The sequence below is a fragment of the Anopheles marshallii genome, chromosome 2 (assembly GCF_943734725.1).
Source record: "Anopheles marshallii chromosome 2, idAnoMarsDA_429_01, whole genome shotgun sequence".
Lineage (NCBI taxonomy): Eukaryota > Metazoa > Arthropoda > Insecta > Diptera > Culicidae > Anopheles > Anopheles marshallii.
The window spans coordinates 43153839-43175034 of record NC_071326.1 but is presented as its reverse complement, the minus strand read 5'-3'; the positions used below and the strand labels follow the sequence as shown (position 1 = coordinate 43175034).

General features: G+C 42.5%; 1 protein-coding gene across 1 annotated transcript; it reads left to right on the top strand.

Annotated features, from left to right (window-relative positions):
• The first annotated feature begins 5583 nt into the window (after positions 1–5583).
• LOC128717998 (endochitinase-like) lies at positions 5584–6846 on the top strand. Its single transcript, XM_053811673.1, has 2 exons — positions 5584–6191; positions 6258–6846. Exons 1-2 carry the CDS (start codon positions 5584–5586, stop codon positions 6844–6846), a joined length of 1197 nt encoding a protein of 398 aa, XP_053667648.1.
• The last annotated feature ends 14350 nt before the right edge of the window (positions 6847–21196 follow it).

The following is a 21196-nucleotide window of genomic DNA, read 5'->3' as shown; positions in this document are numbered from 1 at the left end:
CCGTTAGGGACATTCCCACAGCACAGCACAGTGCACCAGGACATTACTTTTTTAATTAAAACTACACAACAAACAGCAATCACCGGAACCCGGATGATCATCATCTCCGCACACTTGCCACTCCATTCCTCACACGAAGCGCCGCCCAAAGCGGTGTTGGGTTTTGCACCCGGAAAGGGGACAACAGAGTTGTATCCTATTGCAAGTAGTTAAGTTGCGAATATTCTAGCCTTAACGCACCCAAAACAGAGGTAACAACTTCACTAGATGATCCCATTCTATAGCTTCAATCCTTACGCTGAAGTGGAATTCGTTTCAAAAGATTAGCTGAGTGTGGCAAGTGTCATTTCCCGGTTCGCTTCGTGGAAAACAAACAAACAAAAAAGCACTCGATACAGCGGATAACGGTGGTGAGATGATACGAGTGCCATTAATTTGTTTGTTTGGTTTGTCGACTGCTCCTCCTTTAGTGTTATGTGATGCGACAAGGGCATAACTATAATTTGATGGTTATGACTCTGTTGATGTTCTGTTTTTACTGACATTGGCGAATGCGCTGTTATATTCGTTTGTTTTCTTGTTATAATATGTTTTTTGTAACACACGATGGAGTTAAACTTTTCTCTTTCGCTATCGTTGTCACGATACTTTGTTTGTTTCTTCGGTTTCCGTTGTATCTTCTGTCTTTTATGTGTTACCTTTTCATCGTTATTTTTTGCTCTACTTTTGTTTTCACAACACTTGAGATATTTTCAGATATTTTTTTTTTGTGTAACACATATTTCAACTCAACATTCACAGAAAAAGAAAACATCTCCTTGTTCCTATTGTTATCGGTCAAGTTTTAGTTCAACCCAACAATACGCTTTTTCTCACCACCACCTATTACTGTCACCAATGATTTCTTCGTTTATTTTTCATGTTCTTTCCTTTGCTTTCTTGCTCACAAGGACAGGTTCGCTCGTCGACAACATCGGTGCGCCACGGTTACCAATTATTTTTATTCCACATCAAACCACGCACAGAATCACTGCCGGCCCGCCGGACGTTAAACGATGTGAGAAAACATTGAATAAAGGAAGGGTAATTTTGGTAGTGGGACAGTTTTGAGGAAAATTAAGCTTAAAATTCAAGAACAGAAGCAGATGGTACCAAAACCAACAACAACAAAAAAAAAATATACGGAAAGGTGAAGGATCACAGAGAGCCGTAATGGGGTAGGGACAAAAATAGAGGCCACCAGAAACAGGCAGGGGTGGCAAAATACACACTGTCGTGCATGCACAAACACATACTACGTGTATTTTCACAATTCGCGGCACTTTGACACGTTGTGCTAAAAATAGTATTTTTTTTCTTCTCATTTTGTGACTTATTTACACTGTCAGGAGGAGGATCCCTTACGGGGATGATTTCAGATTAGAGCGTAAGTGTTACAGCGAGATCAAAAGAAAGTTGATGTAAAATTCCAACCGAGCGAAAAGCTAGCAAAACAAACTAATCACCCGTTGCATACTTCAGCAGGTGATGAATCAATAAAAGTGTCGTTTTTTTTATTTTAAATACAGTTCAGATAACGAACGGTGCAATTTCCCGTCGCGCGACAGCCGGATTAGTTGGGATATTTCTAACGAACATTAGCAAACAAACACACGCGATGACTGTTGGATGACATTTTGTAGCAAAAGCAAGCAAGCAAATTGGCGCATACAAACGATGATCTAAAGTTTCTAAGAAAATTGCTAAGCAGGTTATGTCACGCGTTGCTTCGATCTACGGGCGGCGCAATGTTTACTGGGCGATGATCACAAGACGTAAGTTTATGAATTTATAGTTTCCGGTTGAAAAAGAAAAAAAAACAGGAATTTTAATACACTCGCACTCAAGATCGCGCTACAGCATGCACACCATACTTATGAACTTAAAATATTCTCCCGACCGTAATCCTCTTGAGAACAGCGATGTTTCACTGTTCGTTTCCACTGTCACGGTCAGTTTGCTCATTTTCCTTTCGACCATTTTTTTTACCGCCTCTTTCGCCACATAAAACAATCTAACTGACCCAGAGCGCGTACGTCACCAACAGGAAAGCGATCGTGGCCGGTTCGTTCCTTTTTTTTTTTTGTTCACGCGCCACCACCAGACACACAGCACAGCACACGGAAAATCCGTACCGTCCGTACCGTAGCGCTTTGGCATGAAAACTGGGGCGCTCACGCTGTTCAGCTTGGTTTGCAAAGCACACCCGGGATCTCACCCATCGCGTGAACGCGTACGAGCGAACGCCCGTTCGGATGAGCGAAGCGAAGTGTTCGGGTTTAATTATACCAACCAGCAGATGAACGTTGCGTTGAGGTGTTTTTTTTTACTTTTCTTTCAACCCAAACGACGATCACCATTGCTGGTTCATATGACGATGCTGCCGATCTGTCTAACGTGGTTTAGGAACCTGCTTTCGAAAACAAGCACCGAGGCACCTTTTTCGTCGGCAGGCAATTGGGCAGTTGTATTCTCAAAACTAAAGACAACCGTCTTGTTTATCGGACTGGACTTGAACGATAGTTGACGTGGGACTCACAGTGTTTATTTTTCTTTGGGCGTTGTAGTCGTTCGGTGTTTTTGAAAACGGTGGTTGTGTGATTTGGGAGGCTGCTGTGGGGATGCTGTTGGTTGGTTTTCTGTTTTCTCTCGGTATCGTTAATCGACTTTGATGACGGGAGCTCGGTTAGGGGGTAAAACGATATTTTCAGTTTGTACCAAATGGCCGCTAGTGTAAAAATTGGTATTTTTAGGAGATTGAAAAATAAACAAGTTTAAGCATATTAGTTAAAGCTGTTGCTATAAAAAGTGATGCAAAAAACTATTTTGAATAATCACCATTTTACTTTAAAATTATTAGTACTGCCAGCATTTCAAAAATAGTTGGAAAATAGCCCTATACATTACTTCAGAATAAAAACGATAAATAGAATTCTAATGAAGTATGTGTTACCAAAACATTATGAAATGCATGTATTTTTTTGTTACTTTGCACTATATAAAACATAAGAAAACTAAAGCGCGTAAAACTTTCAAAGTGACGCGAAACCCTTTAGTATCATGCTTTTGACGCCGCCAATCACCTTTGCCTCTTACTTTTCTGGCACGATTTTATCACCCAATGGTGTAAACAAATGGCCACTCATTTCGATAGTCGAATGAGTGTACAGCGTTCATTTCAGATGCCTTCGTGCGCAACGGTGAGTGCTATCGCACACGAACGCGACGACCATTGCACACGACATTTCCGCGCGCATTTTATTCAAACCGTACCGCACATGGTGGTTGAGGTTAGAGTTTCGTGTTCGCGTGAGCAGTTTGTGCTATGATAGTTACATGAAGCATGATGTTCGATGATAGTTTGTAACGCTTTGTTTGTGTAAGAGTAGTTAATAACAATAGCGCATCAAACACGAAACAAAATAGTATTTTTTTCACTTTGATGCTGTTATACATGGCAAATTTGGATGCGATAAAATATTGCCTGTGTTAGGTAGTCCTTGATTTTGAAAGATGAAAAAGAGTATAATTTGTATTTTTTCTTAAATAAATGAATAGTAATTAGGTCGTTGTAGTAAGACATGCATTGTAATCGTCGGTTTTATCACGCCAACAAAAATAATTCGAAGATCAGAAGAAACATTTTATCTACCCTAGCATAAATGCTAGCAATACAACAAGAAAAGTATCCAAAACTTCTTAAGTAAAAAATACAAGTTTAGTTTCGCTTTCATCAAATTAGGACTGGATGGTACATTCTACATACCGAACGGTAGCATATTACGATTCTGCCCATTATTATCAATATTTACGCTAGTGATAGCATTTCAGCGTGCTCGAGTATGGTTTTGCATGGTATTGATGATTTAATTCAACTTTATTACTGCAGTAATATTTGGCGCTATCTATGCATTTTACTAGCTGATGTTATTTTTGTCACAACCACCCAAAAGTTCTATTGATGCCGAGCGCATAGTGTGTGGCTACTCAACCTCCTCCACAAAAAGAAGTGGCGAACATGGCTTCGAAATTGCAGACATTCCAACATATGTGTGCATCTATATAGTGTACGATCGAATAGAAATTGACCTGTAGGTTATTAAACTTCTCTTTGGCATTCTTGTCTTGGATGTGATAGACATTGGATGGCAAAAGTTAACCAAGCTAAGGCACACCAAACAGCAGCTATAACTTCTGGCAAGTGTTTAATATCCCGCCTTGTTGAAGGTGGCAGCTGAGAAGAATTCCAGAGAAACCCTTATCGAGAACATGTTACAGTATATGAACTGGTTGCAGCTCGATGGTATTGAAGTGCTTTCGGGTGGTGGTTTACGTTGTTAGAGGAGCTTAAAAGCCGTTTCATAGCGGCCGGACATTCAACGTGGGAAGTGATCGTGTTGGTCGAGATCGACCGGGGAACTATCGATAACGCGCGATTGTGTAGGCGAGTAACATGTTCAATCACTTTCTTCACAACGCATTTCTAACGTTATTCTTCTTCCGTTCAGATTGATCGACTAGGTGCATGGTTTGAGTAGGCCTAGACGATGGCCAAAATATCGCGACAATAGTTCGATACCGGTGGCCAAAGTTACAGTCCAAAGCAAGTTCAATATAAATGAGCATACAAATATTACACTTGAGCGTGCCTTGCAGTACTGGATTGATGACGGCTGTCCCGCGAACCGGATCGTACATCTTTGTTGCTCGGACATTCAAGCTTGTGAACGTGGCTGATCAATGGGAACAACCGCAAGAGCTTACAACACTTTGTTCCCTCTCGAAGGGAAAGGGCTTTTGCCCGTATTTTTAGCTTTACCAGGAGTTTAAAGAAAGCGAATGGATCATGGATTATGACAATACGACGAAGAGTTGGCACCGCACGCGTTTCAGGGCGATCAATGGGTGGCCATCTTGGACATGGAAGACTTCCGAAACATGTGTGGAACATTGTACCCACTGACGAAGGCGTTGAGCAGAACTTTCAAATCGACAGCAGTTGAATTGGGCAACCAAATTAATTAAATAGAATAAATGAACTGAAAATAAATTGCTGATTGTTTTAAGTGGTAAAGTGGTAAAATTGTTATACTTAGTAAGGGAAGTGAAATCTAACCATATAATCATTAATATATTCCTTCACATAAGAGATGTCCCATTTGCGTTGATTAATCGACGATTAATTAAATTCCATGTTGATTATTTGGAAGCATTACTTATGAAGCATCCTCAATAACCAGTGTCAAGCAATACTACCAAAAACAAAAAGAAAAAGATGCGCATTCGATTTGATTTAGCATCCAGCTAGACAGTACAATCTACGTCTAACACCTTTTGTGACCTCTAAAAAAAAGTTACGAGATAATTTCGTGAAAGAATTTCAACTCACTGAACTCAAAACAAGCATAATCCACTGAACGATTCTGCACATGATTATCAATATTTACGCTAGTGACAGCATTTCAGTTGTTACTCAAGCGGGCTCGAGTACGGTTGTGCGTGGTGTTGGTGTCTTGGGACTAAAATAGTTTTACTATTGAAACAATGTTCGATAATCGTAGCAATCGATCAAATAGCACAGCAGTTGGAGGAGTTTCTCTCGTTTCCTTGCTGTTGTTATTACTGTTGAACCCTTCCAACGGTGCTGTGAGTGCCGAGCGAATAGTGTGCAGCTTGGCATCTTCCTCCACAGAAAGACGTGGTGAATATAGCTATGATATTGCAGACATTCCAACATCTCTGTGCACCCATATAGTGTACGATCGTATGGAAATTGACATGTTCTCGAGCGTACATCTTTTCGGCGAGCCTGACCCGGAGGAAAGTGATTGGAAAAAGTTATCCGCGCTAAGGCGCACCAAACCAGAACTAAAACTTCTGGCAAGTATTATGAGTCCACTAATCCTGGAGCTAGCAGCTGAGAAGAATTCCAGAGAAACCCTTATCGAGAACATACTGCAGTACATGGAAAGGTTCCAGATCGATGGTATTGAGTTGTTTTGGGGCGGTGGTTTATATGGACCCGAGGAATCATTGTTCCTGCTGATAGAGGAGCTTAAAAGTCGTTTCATAGCGGCCGGACATTCAACGTGGGAAATGATCGTGATGGTCGAGATCGATCGGGCAAACATCGATCATGCGCGATTGTGCAGGTAAATTCACTGGTTGAAGGGCATCTTTGGATCTAATATTTCTAATATCGGCTTCTTCTATTTCAGATTCGTCGACTATGTGCATGTCTTGGGTATGGGTGAACGAAAACCAACCCATCGCGACAATAATTTGACTCCTGTTGCTAAAGCTACGTTCGATATAGACGAGCATACAAATATTACACTTGAGCGTGCCTTGCAGTACTGGATTGATAACAGCTGTCCCGCGAACAAGATCGTGCTTGGAGTTTTCCTACTCGGACAACCATTCACGATTGTCAACGGGATGGAGAATGGTGAAGAACCACAAGAGCTTATGACACTTTGTTCCATCTCGAAGGGAATTCCTGTTTGCTCGTATTTTGAGCTTTGCCAGAAGTTTAAAGAAAGCGAATGGACCTTGGGTTATGACGATACGGAAGGGTTGGCACCGCACGCGTTTCAGGGCGATCAATGGGTGGCCTACGAGAATGAAGCGTCGGTTGCAAGGAAGGGTGAGATAGCTAAAAGAAAAAAATTGGCCGGTGTGTATTCTTTTACTTTGGATTTGGACGATTACCGAAACCAGTGTGGAACATTGTACCCGCTGACGAAGGCGTTGAGAAAATCATTCATATCAACTTCGGTCGAATTACAGGCTACATCCCAAAACTAACGCTGCTTGGGGAAATAATACAAACAATAAATGACTTCAAAGTGGTATAGTAATTGTACATTGTACTTTTTCTTGGCGAGAACTTTTTATTTTCATTAATATTAATCGACTTGGTTAAATAATAGCGAAAATTTTACTTTTTTCTTGAATTTTTCATCATTTAATTGTACATTTATAATCCGAACGTCTGACCGTATATCTCTGCTTGAAGGTAAAGTTTTGCCATGCATTAAACTATTTGATAGACTTCTGACAATGTATTGTTCAAAATCAACAGCTATTTTTGCATACAAAACATACTTTGTCGCTTTCTCTTTAGTTCTAGATTGGTTATAAATTGTTACCAACTGGCTGGAATGAACCACATTTTTTATTTACTACCATCGTTGCCTTAAAACATAAATGTACGCAACTGGGCAAAACATAACAATATTGAACACCGATAAGGATGGCTCGAAAAGGACTGAGAACGCCACAAAATCGCACGAAAAGTTTCCCCCCTGATACCGTATGCTGGTGGCAAGACTTATCGCATCGAAACACATAAACAAACACTCCCCGATCTGGCACTCTGTTCTCGAGGTCACGAAAAAAAGAAACATACGCTGATGAATCTTCCGTGACTGAAGCATCGAAGAGAGGTGGCGGATCTGCGCCCTGCCGTGCGCGGATATGAATGAAGTACGGCGGGAACAATGAATGAGTCAGTTATAAGAAGGGTCGACATGCTGTCGCGTATGTTGAACGCGGCGTTACGCTACGCGCCAAACTTTTTGGCAAATTGCCCCAACGAATGTGATAGCATTTTGGGTTGGAAGGCAGTGTGCGACCGTGGATGGGGTCATCGGCTGGCCGTGCATACGAGATCCATCTACATCCAGCTACTGACGCACGTGAATGGTCACGCGATGCTGTGGACGGGGTGGGGTGGTTCCGATTTGTGCGAGGTTAGGTTCTCGCTTTTCCGTCGCCTGCTTTCTGGGTCACTGTATTTTGGCTCCATGTTGTAAAACAAAACAGTACAATCCTTAGTGCGAAAATCGGAGAAAGCGGTCAACAATGTGTCCGCGCCTTTACCATTGTAGCATAAGCACACTTGCCTCCCAATCGTTCCCCCAAGCGAATGGTAGAAGATGTAGAACATCAGTAAAAAAAAGAACAGAAAATCTCAGTCCATCCTCCAACCTACATGGTACAATCGATTTTGGCAGATAACAAACACACACACACACATACAGTATACTAAAATTAGAAGCAAGAAGCATATTTTTTGCCGTTTCGTTTAGAGTCATCTCGCTTCAGTGCGAAGCGGCACGGGTGAGTAAGAACGCGTTCTACTTTGCTTTTGACACAGATAAATATATTCATTTGTTAACACACTGTTTAGCATAAAGCATAGGCAGAATGGCTGGGTGTTCTGTAATGAGGCTCATTTGTGAGTATTTCGTCGAGTTACGCTTGCTGCTGTTTTCGGTGCCTCCTTTGATGGAACGTTAGAGCAGAGCGATGTTAACAAGACGTGCTTCCGCATCGTTTCAGTAGAAAGAAAGCTAATGAAACAATATTAATATTACTTAAAAATTGTTTCATTGTTTCCACTAGTATAGAATATAATTATATATATTTATATATTTTTCATAATTTTCATATGACAAACAAATGCAAATGTTTCGAAAACAACACTTCATTACCATCCGTGGATTAAGTGATGCGAACCATTACCATTAAGCACGGTGGCATTTAAGTGTCCTTCCGTACGCCTTTTGCTTGTTAATTTCATTGCTTTAAAATGGAAAAGAAACAAATGGATTACTCTTTTTCTCTCTCAAAAGGGCAACATGTTCCGTTTGCTCAACAGCTCAACCAACAAACCCACGCAAATCGAGCATAGCGAACCAGGAACTGTTAACCGAAGCGAAGTGTTTCTTCGGTGTCGTATTTCTGTCGACTGCAGGTGCCACAATGGGTACCGTCGAATCGGTTCCTGCTCAGTCGTGTGTTTCCATTTATTGCTTCCCTTCACCCACAGCTTCCACGACCAAACCGCAAACAACGTATTCGTATCGGCATATATCTTTTTTATCGGTTCATCGGAAAATAGGTTTGCATAGAGAGTGCAGAGAAAATGCAGCTGTAACGCAATGTGACCACGCGAAAAGGCACTGTGTGTAAAATGAAAAGTAGATAGAAAACAAAACCGGCGTCCGGGGTTTTCCGGGAAGAAAATTTCCAACGAACCGGATGCTTCCGGGAAGACCACAAACAAGAGGTTATCAATTTCCATTCGCCTATAAGCTGACGAACGAAGGGACTATAGGCGTACGAATCCCCATGCGCTTATCAAAGTGTACACGGTTTTTTGGTGTACGAGAAGGCCTTATTCAGGCACAGTGGTCCAGTAAACTAAAATACTTGAACGTTTGATTTTATTCATCTGTATTCCTATGTTCCTATGTCCCGAATAATATAATGTAACCACAAGCTATCTTTACAATAGACGCCGCACCACATCCTAAACCTTCAAAGCTACGGAATGAAATTTAATGTCTGCAAACCTCAGATGCAAGAAAGGAAAGTAAATGTGAATATTATTAGTATTCCAGTGCATGGCTCAACTCAATTTAGCACAACACCAACATAAGTTGCATCTTCTTGCAGTGAAAGCACATTAAAAGCCATGTTGTAATAATTTAAATGATTCTTAGGACATTGGAATGAAATGAATGTGAATCTTTATTTAAAAAAATCATGAATCCTTTAAGATTCAACGCTGCTAAAATCCATCTTCTAAGGATCCAACTACCATTCCGCTTTTGGGCCTGCAAGATCCACCACTGCTCCTCATGAATCTTTTTAAAGCCGATTCCTGATTTGACTGACTTTTCAGTAAAGATTATTATGAATGCCTCTTCTCAAAAGATTCAATAAACACAACAATAGTTTCAATTGTAATTTCCCCGTAAGGTACGTGTATGACGTACCGTTGATGACATAAAGCCTCCCCATTATGATCTCTTATTATTTTATAATCATAATTTATAGAGAATGTTGTGGATTGAGCAGTGTATTACATTCAATAAGCACATTATTTTGCACATCACACGATATAGATTCACATGCAAACCCGATGCTATACAAAATAAATTTGTGTATTGAAATTCAATCGAAAGTAACAGTTACCACTAAATATTATCAAATTAAGTAATTGTAAAATAATCGAAAGCACATTAAGCTCTGATTTTGGAGCTTAAAATATGTGTATTTCATTTTTTTCCTTTCCACCCAAAACATATATTTGAAGAAATTGACATCGACATGACCACGGTTATGTGTGGCCGTCCAACCTTAGCGAACGCCCGAAAGGTTTTCGTTATCCTGCCAGCACTTGTACATGGGATGGGTGAACAAGAAACGGCACACAGCATGAATGATGCTAAACAAAAGAAGAAAAAAGACGCTATTGCAATACCATGCCAGTATGGTGTCGCTCCCACGTTTAAGACCAACCCATCGTCGGGTTACTTTCTTTCTCATTTTCAAGAATATGAATATGTACCGAGTCCTGTGCGCGGTACATGCATGCAGCGCGAAGCAGAAGAGGACGATCGGTAAAGACGGTGACATTGTTTTGCTTCTCACGTTTGCACCGTGCCGGAATGCAGCAGTGCTTCTAAAATGCATAGAATCACCTTCAGCCCGCTGCCACCATGCTGTAGCAAGAATGGGTCGCCATGCTTTCCTTCCACGGTTGCTTCGCGGGGGACCGCTTCGTGTTCGCAATCTTAAGCAGCATCCCTTATCCTGCTTATCTCATTCTGACTAATCCTTCCGTTCCCATCTCTGACTGGCTTGTTTTGTGTGTGTGTGTGTGTGTGTGTCTGCAATCTTGGGCCGCCGTTTCGGATCTGTGCACCATTTTGCAAAACCGTTCCGTGGCCCGTTAAACGCTCACATCCATTAGTGCCATTCGGCTTGGAGCACACGTTACGGACTACGCTCATTCCCGTTCGTCAATGCTCCCACCCTAGTCTGGTCGCAGGGTGAATCCGTTTTCCTTTCGAGCACAATAGTTGGCTCGGGTTTTATTTTGGTGCGCTTTCCATCACACGCCAACGCTTCAGATAGTGAGGCAGGAAAAAACGTGCTTATAGACCGTATTTTCTTGCACCTCCATCCCAGACGTAAAAGAAGCATTCGCGTTCGGTCAAGCGGAAGGTTTAAACATCATCCGTCAATGCAAGTAGTCACCCACACGTCACCGCATCCAATTCAACTACGTCATCAAAGCTTTCCGGTACGGGCGCAGTTCAAAGCGTACTCTGCTTCACTTCCAGTTTCCACTAAAACACCGACACAAAGAAGGAAGGCAAGCACCCAGCTTCATCTCAAGAACGTGCACCGGTGGTACACATTCGTGGTCACTTGCATTGATAAATATGACAGAGTAATTAAAACTCAACCCACTGTCGTTTGCAGGCGGCGAGGATACGAACTAAAGTGAGCACTGCACTGTAGTTTCCTTTTAAGCCATAGTGACACGGAGACAGAGCCCACGTGCCTTGGCCACTAGTGAATGTCATTATAATGTTTTGATGGGAAAATCACTCTATGAGACTTCCGTTCACTTGCTGTTTTCTTTTTATTTCGTTCTCTCGTTTTGACTGTTCTGCTTTACGTTACGTTGCAGTTAACTGTCTCAAAGCTTATAATTATAACCTTGTGCTTGCTGTTAGTGCAGGGGTTAGTGCAGGGTTGCCCTTCCTGACAATGTTCCGGGTGTATGAAGTCTTTTTAAGTCGTTGACATTTAATGTTTGTGGTTTTCGAGGTTAATCATTTAAAAATATGATATTTGCGGTTCACCGTAGGAAATTGGATATTATCGTTTGTGGTAGCTATGTTCGTTAGATTATCATGGCCACTTTTGTTCAAAATAAATGTTTGATAATGAGGAACTCATTGCCTTCATTCTCTATTCATTTTAGATATCTTTATTCCACTGAAATTGAGGCTGCCTGTCAGTTTTTTACTTTTGGTTAAGAGTTAATATTCGGCCGGTCGTGGATCGAATATCACCTGGACCGATTCTGACAAAACCATTCTTTATTCGTGAAAATGAAGTCAAAAAACTGTCCGATTGTGGCATGATGCGGCTTAATTTAAGATCACCTCACAAACATTCAATCAGAGTGTCCCGATGTAAGCATGACACCCTCGTACATCTGTTTTGAGTGTTCGCTCGTACGCATTGTTCAACAGCGCATAGGAACATATTGATGCAGATCGCGATTTCACCAACCAGCTAAAATGTACTTACGTTGAAAAGTACTAAAACTAATCCGCATTCTACAGCCAGTGCATTTCCAACATAGCTGAAATTTCTTCAGGGCAAACAGCAAAATATGGTGATAACTAACAAAAATACAAAAGACGCCCTCAACGGCACTTTTTACTGACTAATGTTTAATTCTAACGTCCCATACATAAATGTGTCACTTGGGCATCATATTCCCAATGAAATCCACTAAAATGTTCTACATCTTCTAGAATTACGTTATCGCTGTGTCGTAAATACTGCTGCTTTATTCTACTGCCAATTCTAGGCCATAATCTCTCCCAGGATGTGGTAAAACATACATCACGATCCTAGTTAATTTTTCTTTCCGTTTTCCCCCAATCCATGGAAGGGCACACGGGACAACCAAAAGCTGTGCCGCTTTCTCCAATTTACAACCCGCCTAAAACCCCATCGGGCCCTTCAGCTTGGTAGCTTCCGGTCGTGCTTTATCTTTTCCCACGCTTTCCCAAGATGTCAACCGATACGGAACCGGCTTCCGATGGTGCACGCGCGAAAGGTTACGATTAGCTGCCACGTAATGATGCTCATTACTCACTTCTGAGTGGGCGGCAAAGCGGTAAATAAATCCTTCCCAACAGCAACGTCATAGGGTGTCGCCACGCGTATCGGAACATGACGGAATGACCTTGGCGAGTGACGTTCGATGCCATCAAGGTCGGCCTGATACTGAGCAAACAGATTGCCTTGAAGGTAAAGCAAAACTTTGTTTTTGTTTTGCTTACACTTTCACCATTTCTCCACTTGCCCGATAGCATTTTCATCCTCTTCCGGTGGCCGATTGTCATGGGTAGTTAATTCAATATTTGTCTCCCATCTGTCGGCGAAGAAACAAATCGACCGACAGAGCTTGCCCGCCGGTCGATGGATCCGTCCGCTGTCCGCAAGGACCGACACGCTATTGAGCAAGCAGATAAGTGTATTCTAGACGCGTTCCACTGGCAATTTTATCACACCGCCGCCATGGGCCAAGTACCATCCATCCACGTTTGTTTGCTGTGCTATTTTCCTGTCCGTTCCGTAAGGCAGCGGCATACGCGTCAATTGTCACGGTTGATTTTGAGCGATGGAAAAACGTAGCGGCTGTCTCTTGCCGTTCCTGCTTCCTTTTGAACAATAATTTTGAACCTTTTTTTGTTGGTCTGTATGTCTGCAGTCCCATAGGCAGAACCGGCAGAAGGGAATAACGCTTTCCAGACGTTAGATGCTGTCTACTTCTGACAAGTGTGCGGACAGATACGTAGCGGATGAAAAGATGATTGCGGTAAGGCATAACATGATTTTGTCATGCTTTTTTATGTTGTAGGGTTTGATCACCTCGCGGTCCATGACGAAGGACTCGATGCAAACATTTAGTAAGTTTTTTCCTTCTATTTCATATTTTTGAACAATTTTAATTCGAGGACCCATTTACCTTTTTTAAATTATAACGTCAATGTGTTGTGCATGAATATTATTATTACTTAATGGCACTAGGCTTAAAGTTTAAAGTCCAATCATTTGTTATTGGACATACTTTATTTTTTCTATTAATTTTTTGCATTAAGGATGGATATTTAGGTGTAATTTGTCTTCAATTTTCAACAACCTCAAGAGGTCTATGGCTGCCATTTCTGGCTTTCTGTGAATTTATTTACCCGTGGATATAGTCAGTCATGCGTACAAAGAATTGGTTCGGATGGGATTTTGGTCCGGTCCGTTCGTGTGAAGACCGGTACCGCTACCATCATGCCACCGGGCAGCCCCGATGTTATCTTACATGTGAAGTCAAAAATACATTTTTCTAAATAAAGAAAACAAAGGAAGTAAAACAAAAAGAAAAAAAATCCAAAGTATAATATGATGTTCAAATACAAAAATATACATACATAAGGCATCGTCGAAAAAGCAAAATAAGCTTCATAAATAATAAAACCGCCCCATCAGTCAATGACCGATGCCTTCATTCGCAGCCTCCGAATAAAACGGATGAGTGGTTCTCGTCGTGGATCTCGACACCATCATACTGACGCAATTCCTTTGGATAATTTTTCAAACTTCTTCAGCAACCAAAGAAGGATTGACACACCACTTAGCACTGACACTTCCGCGTGAAAGGTTATCATCTTTCCCGACACCCTTCCCGTGCGTCTGATCCAAGGCCATACATCCGTGGAATGTACCAAGTGGTTCTACCACTACCGCAGTTGTTTGTTAAACATGCGACACTGCTACGAAATGCGATAAAAGTAAAAGTGATACCGAAAGCCTAGCCCCAGACTATCTCCTTTATTGGACACGATTCACAAAATATTAAGCGTCCAGTGTGGGTGTTGTGTGTGGCTAAGCAAAAAAGAACGCTCCGTAAGCTAGGTGCCGTACCACTGGCAGTAGAAGAAGAAACATTGCCCTACACTCCAGGATCCCGCAATGAATCATGGGAAAAGTTCTAGTTAGCCACCGCGCACCGCACACACACACGCTGTCGCACTTCCTGTCGTGAAAAATGAGACATTTTGGCAGCAATCGCAGTGTCTGCACGTCCGGCAATAGAAAGCAATGCAGGGAAAACATTAAGCTTTTTCGGCACAATTTATGGTCCACAGGCCACGAATCCTTTCCTCTTGCGATCGGGGAGGACAGAATGGGGACAGTGGTATCAGATGGAAAGTAAAAGTAAGTTTCACCCTCGGCGAGGAAATTTCGATGACAACACACGCAGGAGCACTCGCACGCGAACACGCGCGCGCGCGCGCCAAGCATATAAATCAATTCCACCGGCTAAGCACGCCGGAAGAAAGATCCCGCAGCGACAATAACATGGGACGCGGCACGCGGTAGGAAGCTAAAATATGGCTGCATCATCGGCTTTGATGGGTCAGCTGAAACGAGAAGTCGGTCAGATTTGTGGAACGATCGATATCCAATAATCGTCGGCATCTTGAAGCAACGGTGGAGAAAAGTTTCTTCTGCACTAAGACCGGGTTCTAACGGGGTTTATTTCTTTTAAAGAGTCACCAAAATATTGCTTTCGAAGGTATTTCACTGACGTTGCGCACGGACAGGTGTAGCTGGCAGCTAGTAGGACAGGTTTGCCGCATTCCAACGTCCACTCAAAATGACCCACTTTGGTAGATCTGGTTTTAAACGCTGAAGACTTAAAGAGTTTTAATTTCACTCTGAGCCATAAAGCAGATGATACACACACCTGCTTTATTGTGTGTAAAGAGCCGTACACAACAAACGCAGAGTTTACCGAAACGCCCTTTCGACAAAAAAGACGAACGCTCCACAGCATCCGTAAATGGGATGTTTATTGTTTAAAATGAAGTTGCCCTACGGTACATACCGCCAAGAAATTTTCTTCCATTGATGTTAAACAAGACGCTGTAGTGGGATTGACCACGCGGAAGAGTTCAGCGGCACGAAAAGCGAATCAAAAGAGTCATCATCACGGAGATATTAAAACACGATAAAAAGCGCACTAAACAAACTCGACGACCAGGCAATGCAAGCGGAATGCTACTACGTTCCTTCAAATTCAACCGTTGAACTCCCTAGCGTAAATGTATTCCCATTCCCATTTGCACAGCGCTTACTCTGATGCTTCATTGCATAGCGTAAATGATAGTTGAACTATGAAAAAACTATTCCGAAAACTTAAATTCCCACTTTGTTCTAAACTTTGCCTCCGCTTTTGTCTCGCTGATTTGGGCGAAGAAATTTCTGCTCCATCTAAAACTGAAACCGAATTTTATTACCGTCCACCGGAAAAAAAGCAGTATGAACGAATGATAACGTGAGTTAACATGGTGAAACGTAATTTTATGATTCTCCGCTCCACGGACGACTCCACGCCAAATGACTTCCCATCAATCGTACCCTACCGCACAGTGCTGGAAACGACGGTCCCCGCTTTATGATGGAAGTGTTACCGGGCGAAGGTTGAACTTTTCACTCCATAAAGCTAACCGGCAACCGGTGTGAGAGTTAGACGCCAAGCTGACTTGAGTTATAGACTTCCTTCGCCAGGCAAGACGGCAAACCACACTGGATCCACATCCTTTGAAGTTGACCGGAAGCCATGGGGAAAAAAACTTCCTTTCCGAAGGAGATAAAGCATACGCACGCAGAGAAGCATGCATACGACACGGGGCAAACAAACTAGGTCACCCCGGATGGTTTGTTATCAATCATATGTTAACTCCTTTAAGGCAGCTATTGCCGTGAAGTTGTTTGTGTTTTTTTTTGTTTGAGGTTGAAAGGGGGGAAAAAAAACAGACCACGACAGCTTTCAGATGTTTTGGGCAGGTTGTCCGTCATGGCTCCCACGTAAGCAAACACCTTTAAGCCCCGTACGTATTGCTGCATTTTGGAGCGGTTAAGTTACCGACGCCTAGATCATGCTGTCCACATTTCTCCGTACCCGTGTCGAAAATGCTGTGAAAGGTGTGTGAAAGATCTGTATTATTTTATTCGCTTCACAACAGCAACACCTACCCAAGCCAATGTTGTTTGTGTGGTATCACCGTCATCAACAGCGACACGTGCTACTTCGGTCAATCCCTTGATTGATTTCTCTCCATTTGAAATTCAACCCACCAAACGTGGGACGATGTGTACGGGTAAATGACTAAGCACCGACAGCACCAACATTTGGCATTTGGCTAGATATTTTGAGACCGGTGACGGTGTCTAAACGGTGATTACAATATTGTGTAAAACCCGATGATGATGTAAAAGAGCAAACAGGTATCATTGCACGCTAGAAGTCTAGTGCTTTAAATGGTGAATCGATGCTGAAGCGATGCGATCGTGTGCAGCAAAGGATATGCGAATATGAAAGCAGATGACCCCTGCACTGTGATGTAATTGATTTGAGAAGAGTTTAAATAAATAATTCCTTATGAAGATTCTTACCAGCAACAACCCGCGTCATGATATTACCGAAGAAACCCGCAAACACAATCACGACACCTTACCGCCAACAGGTTCCACCATCTGCAATCTTCAGCATTGACATTTCCTTTGAAGTTATTCCCTACGATAGGGAATTGCCCATCGCGCGGGTAAGTTGAAACGTTGCCCTAAGATGCTGCGGTCTGAAAAGTCGATGAGACGATTTATTTTCGACCCGAACCCTTCACCTTCCATTCGTAGACGATGGCAAGGTGAGCACAAAAAGGTGCCCCCAATTGTGCCCTTACGGTAGCGTGCAGAGTGTAGATTGATGAGGGTTCATTTATCATGGTACGCCCCTGCGCCCCGCACCAACCGTGGGGAACCGTGACGATGACGATGTCGTACGATTGCTTGCGGGCGTGTGACGACTGCTGCTACTCTGCTCTGATTTGAGAAGATAATTTCGGTTTCAACACCGCGCCCAAGTTTTCCCTTTGCATCGCGCCAGGTGTAACGATTTGCTAAACGGCTAAGCCGGAATCATGCTGCGGTCAAAACGTCAAAAGAGTTGTTGTGAGCAACCAATATAGTTATGGTCCAGCACTCGCAGTGCTCCGAAGCGCCACTACTGTTTGGCTTCCAATTAAACAAGCAACAAACGCACGTGGCTTCACAGTGGGCACGTGGTTTCTTCCCCATGCGTTAGCAACATTTAACGACCATTTGGTGTAAAGCAGAATCCGAACGATGCTAGCACCTACTGAATTGTACCAACCACCTGTTTCTACGGAAGAATATCAATAAATTTCATCGACTTTTTCGTGAGAAGCAAACAGATGGTGGACAGGGCAACATGCAAATGCTTTTCCACCCCCGAGTGCAAGGTTTCGTTTGGCCGGCGAGAAAAGAACCAAGTGGACCCCTGACATTCGCCGTCTAATGGCGAGAAAGTTAAACTTGAAACCAGTGGGAAATTTATTACCACTTCACTGTGGCGTGTGGCCGTGCGTGCTTCTTTCAGTGCAGTTCGACTGTTGCGGCGTGATGGATTTTGATGGTTTGTTATTTGGCAGTGTTCAGCGAAAGGGCTTCCACTGTACCAGGCCAGCCTTTTAATCGGATTTGATTTATTATGTAAAAGCGATGCGGACTTAGTGTGGGACAGGTTTGAGAAGTAATTTTATTGCATGAAATGAACCTTGCTGGCGGTCAATGCAATATATAATCGAAGTTGGTGCTGGTGATCGTGGTGTTGTTTTGAAAGAAGTGTACAAGCTTCATTAATCTATCCGAAATTTATTTCCATTCATCTAAGCTCGATAGACTGGCAACAGGTTGTCTTTTGGTTTGAGGTTGTGTGGGTTGGGTGCAAGAGAGTCACTTTATTAATGCACTGAAAAATACATTGGGTGATTTTAATTTGAGACCAACTGTATGTATTTTTTTGTATGTTTATAGCAATATTCACTCTGTTTGTATAGATAATATATGGCAGTTATTGAAGCAACTTCTCGATTGTCAGCAGATCTTCTTTAGTGACTTGGTTAGTTATCTCTCACGGAGCCATTTGTGAGTACTGCGACTGAAAAAGTTCTGTATGGATTCTGATTCGTCCATGTCCAGATGTTTTCAATTCGTCGAAAAGTGATTGAACTGGCTGGCACCCAGCATCCTTGAGCATATCTTAACATCTGTATTGTGTACCATCCTGAATATTGATCGAAAACAGATGCAATTTTGGCAGACTTTAAAGGTGACGATCACGTTGATGTCACCACTGCATCAATCGATATTAGCAGTCAGGGTCGCTGGTATCATACTTTTTCCGTTTGTTTCTTTCTCATTAGCATTCAACTCATGCTTTACTGACTGTCTGTCTATTTTACGAAGAACGATAATTTTTTTGTGCTTATCCTTATGGCTCATACTAATTGTTTTTGTTTAAAATAAAATTTTAACTTATTAGTGCATTAATCGATTTGTTAGCGATTATTCTGGAGCTTATATTTATATTGAAGACTATAGCAATTTTTGTTTAAAAACACATAACCAGTTTTAAATCTGACGCAAGGTTGTCAAATGTCAAATGTCAAATGCTCACATACGCCGCGCATCTGTCTATTTAGTACAATGAATCAAGATGTCCCAATCGTATCGTTTTGTCGTTGGAGTGATCGATTGTTCTAATCAAACATGGCCAAACTTCCATGGCTCTGCGGTTGCATTCAACCGAAAAAGGTCGATGCCCTTGAAACCTAACAAATGGGCAAACCCAAGCGTGTATTAAACCAAACAGTCAACCGATACGAAACAGAAGCTTTTCGGCAAAAACGAGATGATCCAAGTCATTATTAACAATTAGCGTCCGAGAGCGTCTGTCACGTGTCGAGAGATAAACGGAAGCTTGAAACAATCGACAATGATTGGCCAGAAAGTTCGTCCCTTTGATAAAACGGCCAAACGTACCGCAGCGATTAGTTTGGCAACTGGTTGGAATATTAATTTCTCAACCACACCACACGCGAAAGGAAGCAAACTAGCCGTCTGCTGCTGCAAAGAAAAACCCCTAGATAAACTATCGGTTCAAGAGTTACACGATGTGGAAGCATTGGGTAACATGATTGTGGGTTTTCCGCCCGGCAATGGGAGCGCCATACGAAAGACAGATAACGATCGCACGATCGGTCTTCGGGTGGGGATTGAAGGTACCACAGCTTTGTCGAAAGCTGTGCCAAGAAAACTTGCCTCTCGGTTTTCCTCACCGAACCGACCACAACTAACGACAAAAGCCACAAATTAATTTTCCAAATCCAAACACTCTCCCAACGGGAAACCGATGTCCCGGTGGTTGCCTGCGGTTTAAAGCAACGCAAACTCATCGCACACAATGTCTGCTATCTGCTGTCTAACTTACTTTAGCAGGCGATGAATCCATTTTCGACGCTATTTTAATGTGGACCATGGGTAAAGCCGCCCCTAACGCACACCGCGGACAAACGAGCGAACACACTCACGAGCAGATGCTTCATTTCGCAGGATTCGGTTTGACACGGTTCCGGAAACGCGCTTAAAAGCCAGCATCCTTCGTTCGTGTGGCGTCGAAAAGTTACGCCGTTTAGTGATGGAATCCACCACGTACCGGATGATGTTGAATCTGCATCCATTTCCGACGCTTCCGCCGGGCCGTGTCAAAAATGAACTTGTTTAAAGGATGCAAGGAGTGATACGTTCTCGCCGTTTGCTCCGAAACACAAGCATTTGGTGTTTTGCACGATCCGTCGCGTTCTACCTCCGCTGGTTGTCATTTTCCATTCCGTCGGGTGTCGGCACTAAGTTTTTGCTGAGCGGTGCAAGTGGATTAAGATGATGGGAATTCATAATGCACGTGTTTCATCGTGCCGCATGTGTTTCATCGAATGCATGCAGGTACCGGCGAGAAAATGGTGCCAGTACCACACATCTCCTTCATCATGTTCCGCAGGCTTTTATGCTGTCACATTCATCTGCCAACGCTTTGCCACAGGGCGTGTGGGCAATCGATAAGCTTTCGGAGGATGATTAAGACGATAGGATATGTAACGGGGTACCATGTAGAGTGCAGAACAAATATTGCTTTAGCAGTTGTACGCTTGAAAAAATATACACTAATAAATTGATTCTAAAAGCTCACAACACATGATGCCTCACGACACATTTACTACACGTATATGGAACACAACACAACATGAAATAAGTTCCTGCTGGATGGGAAGAAGATGTTCAAGCTTTAAGGAGCACGAAAAAAATTGCTAAAGCATCTTGATGTACCCGCTAGTGGTTTCTTATCATCTATGAATATGAAATAAGTCATGGAATGAGAAAATCGTACAAGTACGTCAAAAAGTCATCCTTCGTCCAAATTCCCCACAAGCATTTGGTCCAAGAAACACAGCACAGGAAGACTTCGCATAAAAAATGTTGCTTCCAGGAGGCAGCATTGAATTTGGACCTTCTACCATCTGAACTTGAAGGACGCAGTTGATTTGTGATAGCAAAGAAACCAAACAAACGCATATGCTCTTTGGAACACGGACGGCTAACTTTCTTGGTCACGAATTCGCATAATCCTGCTTCA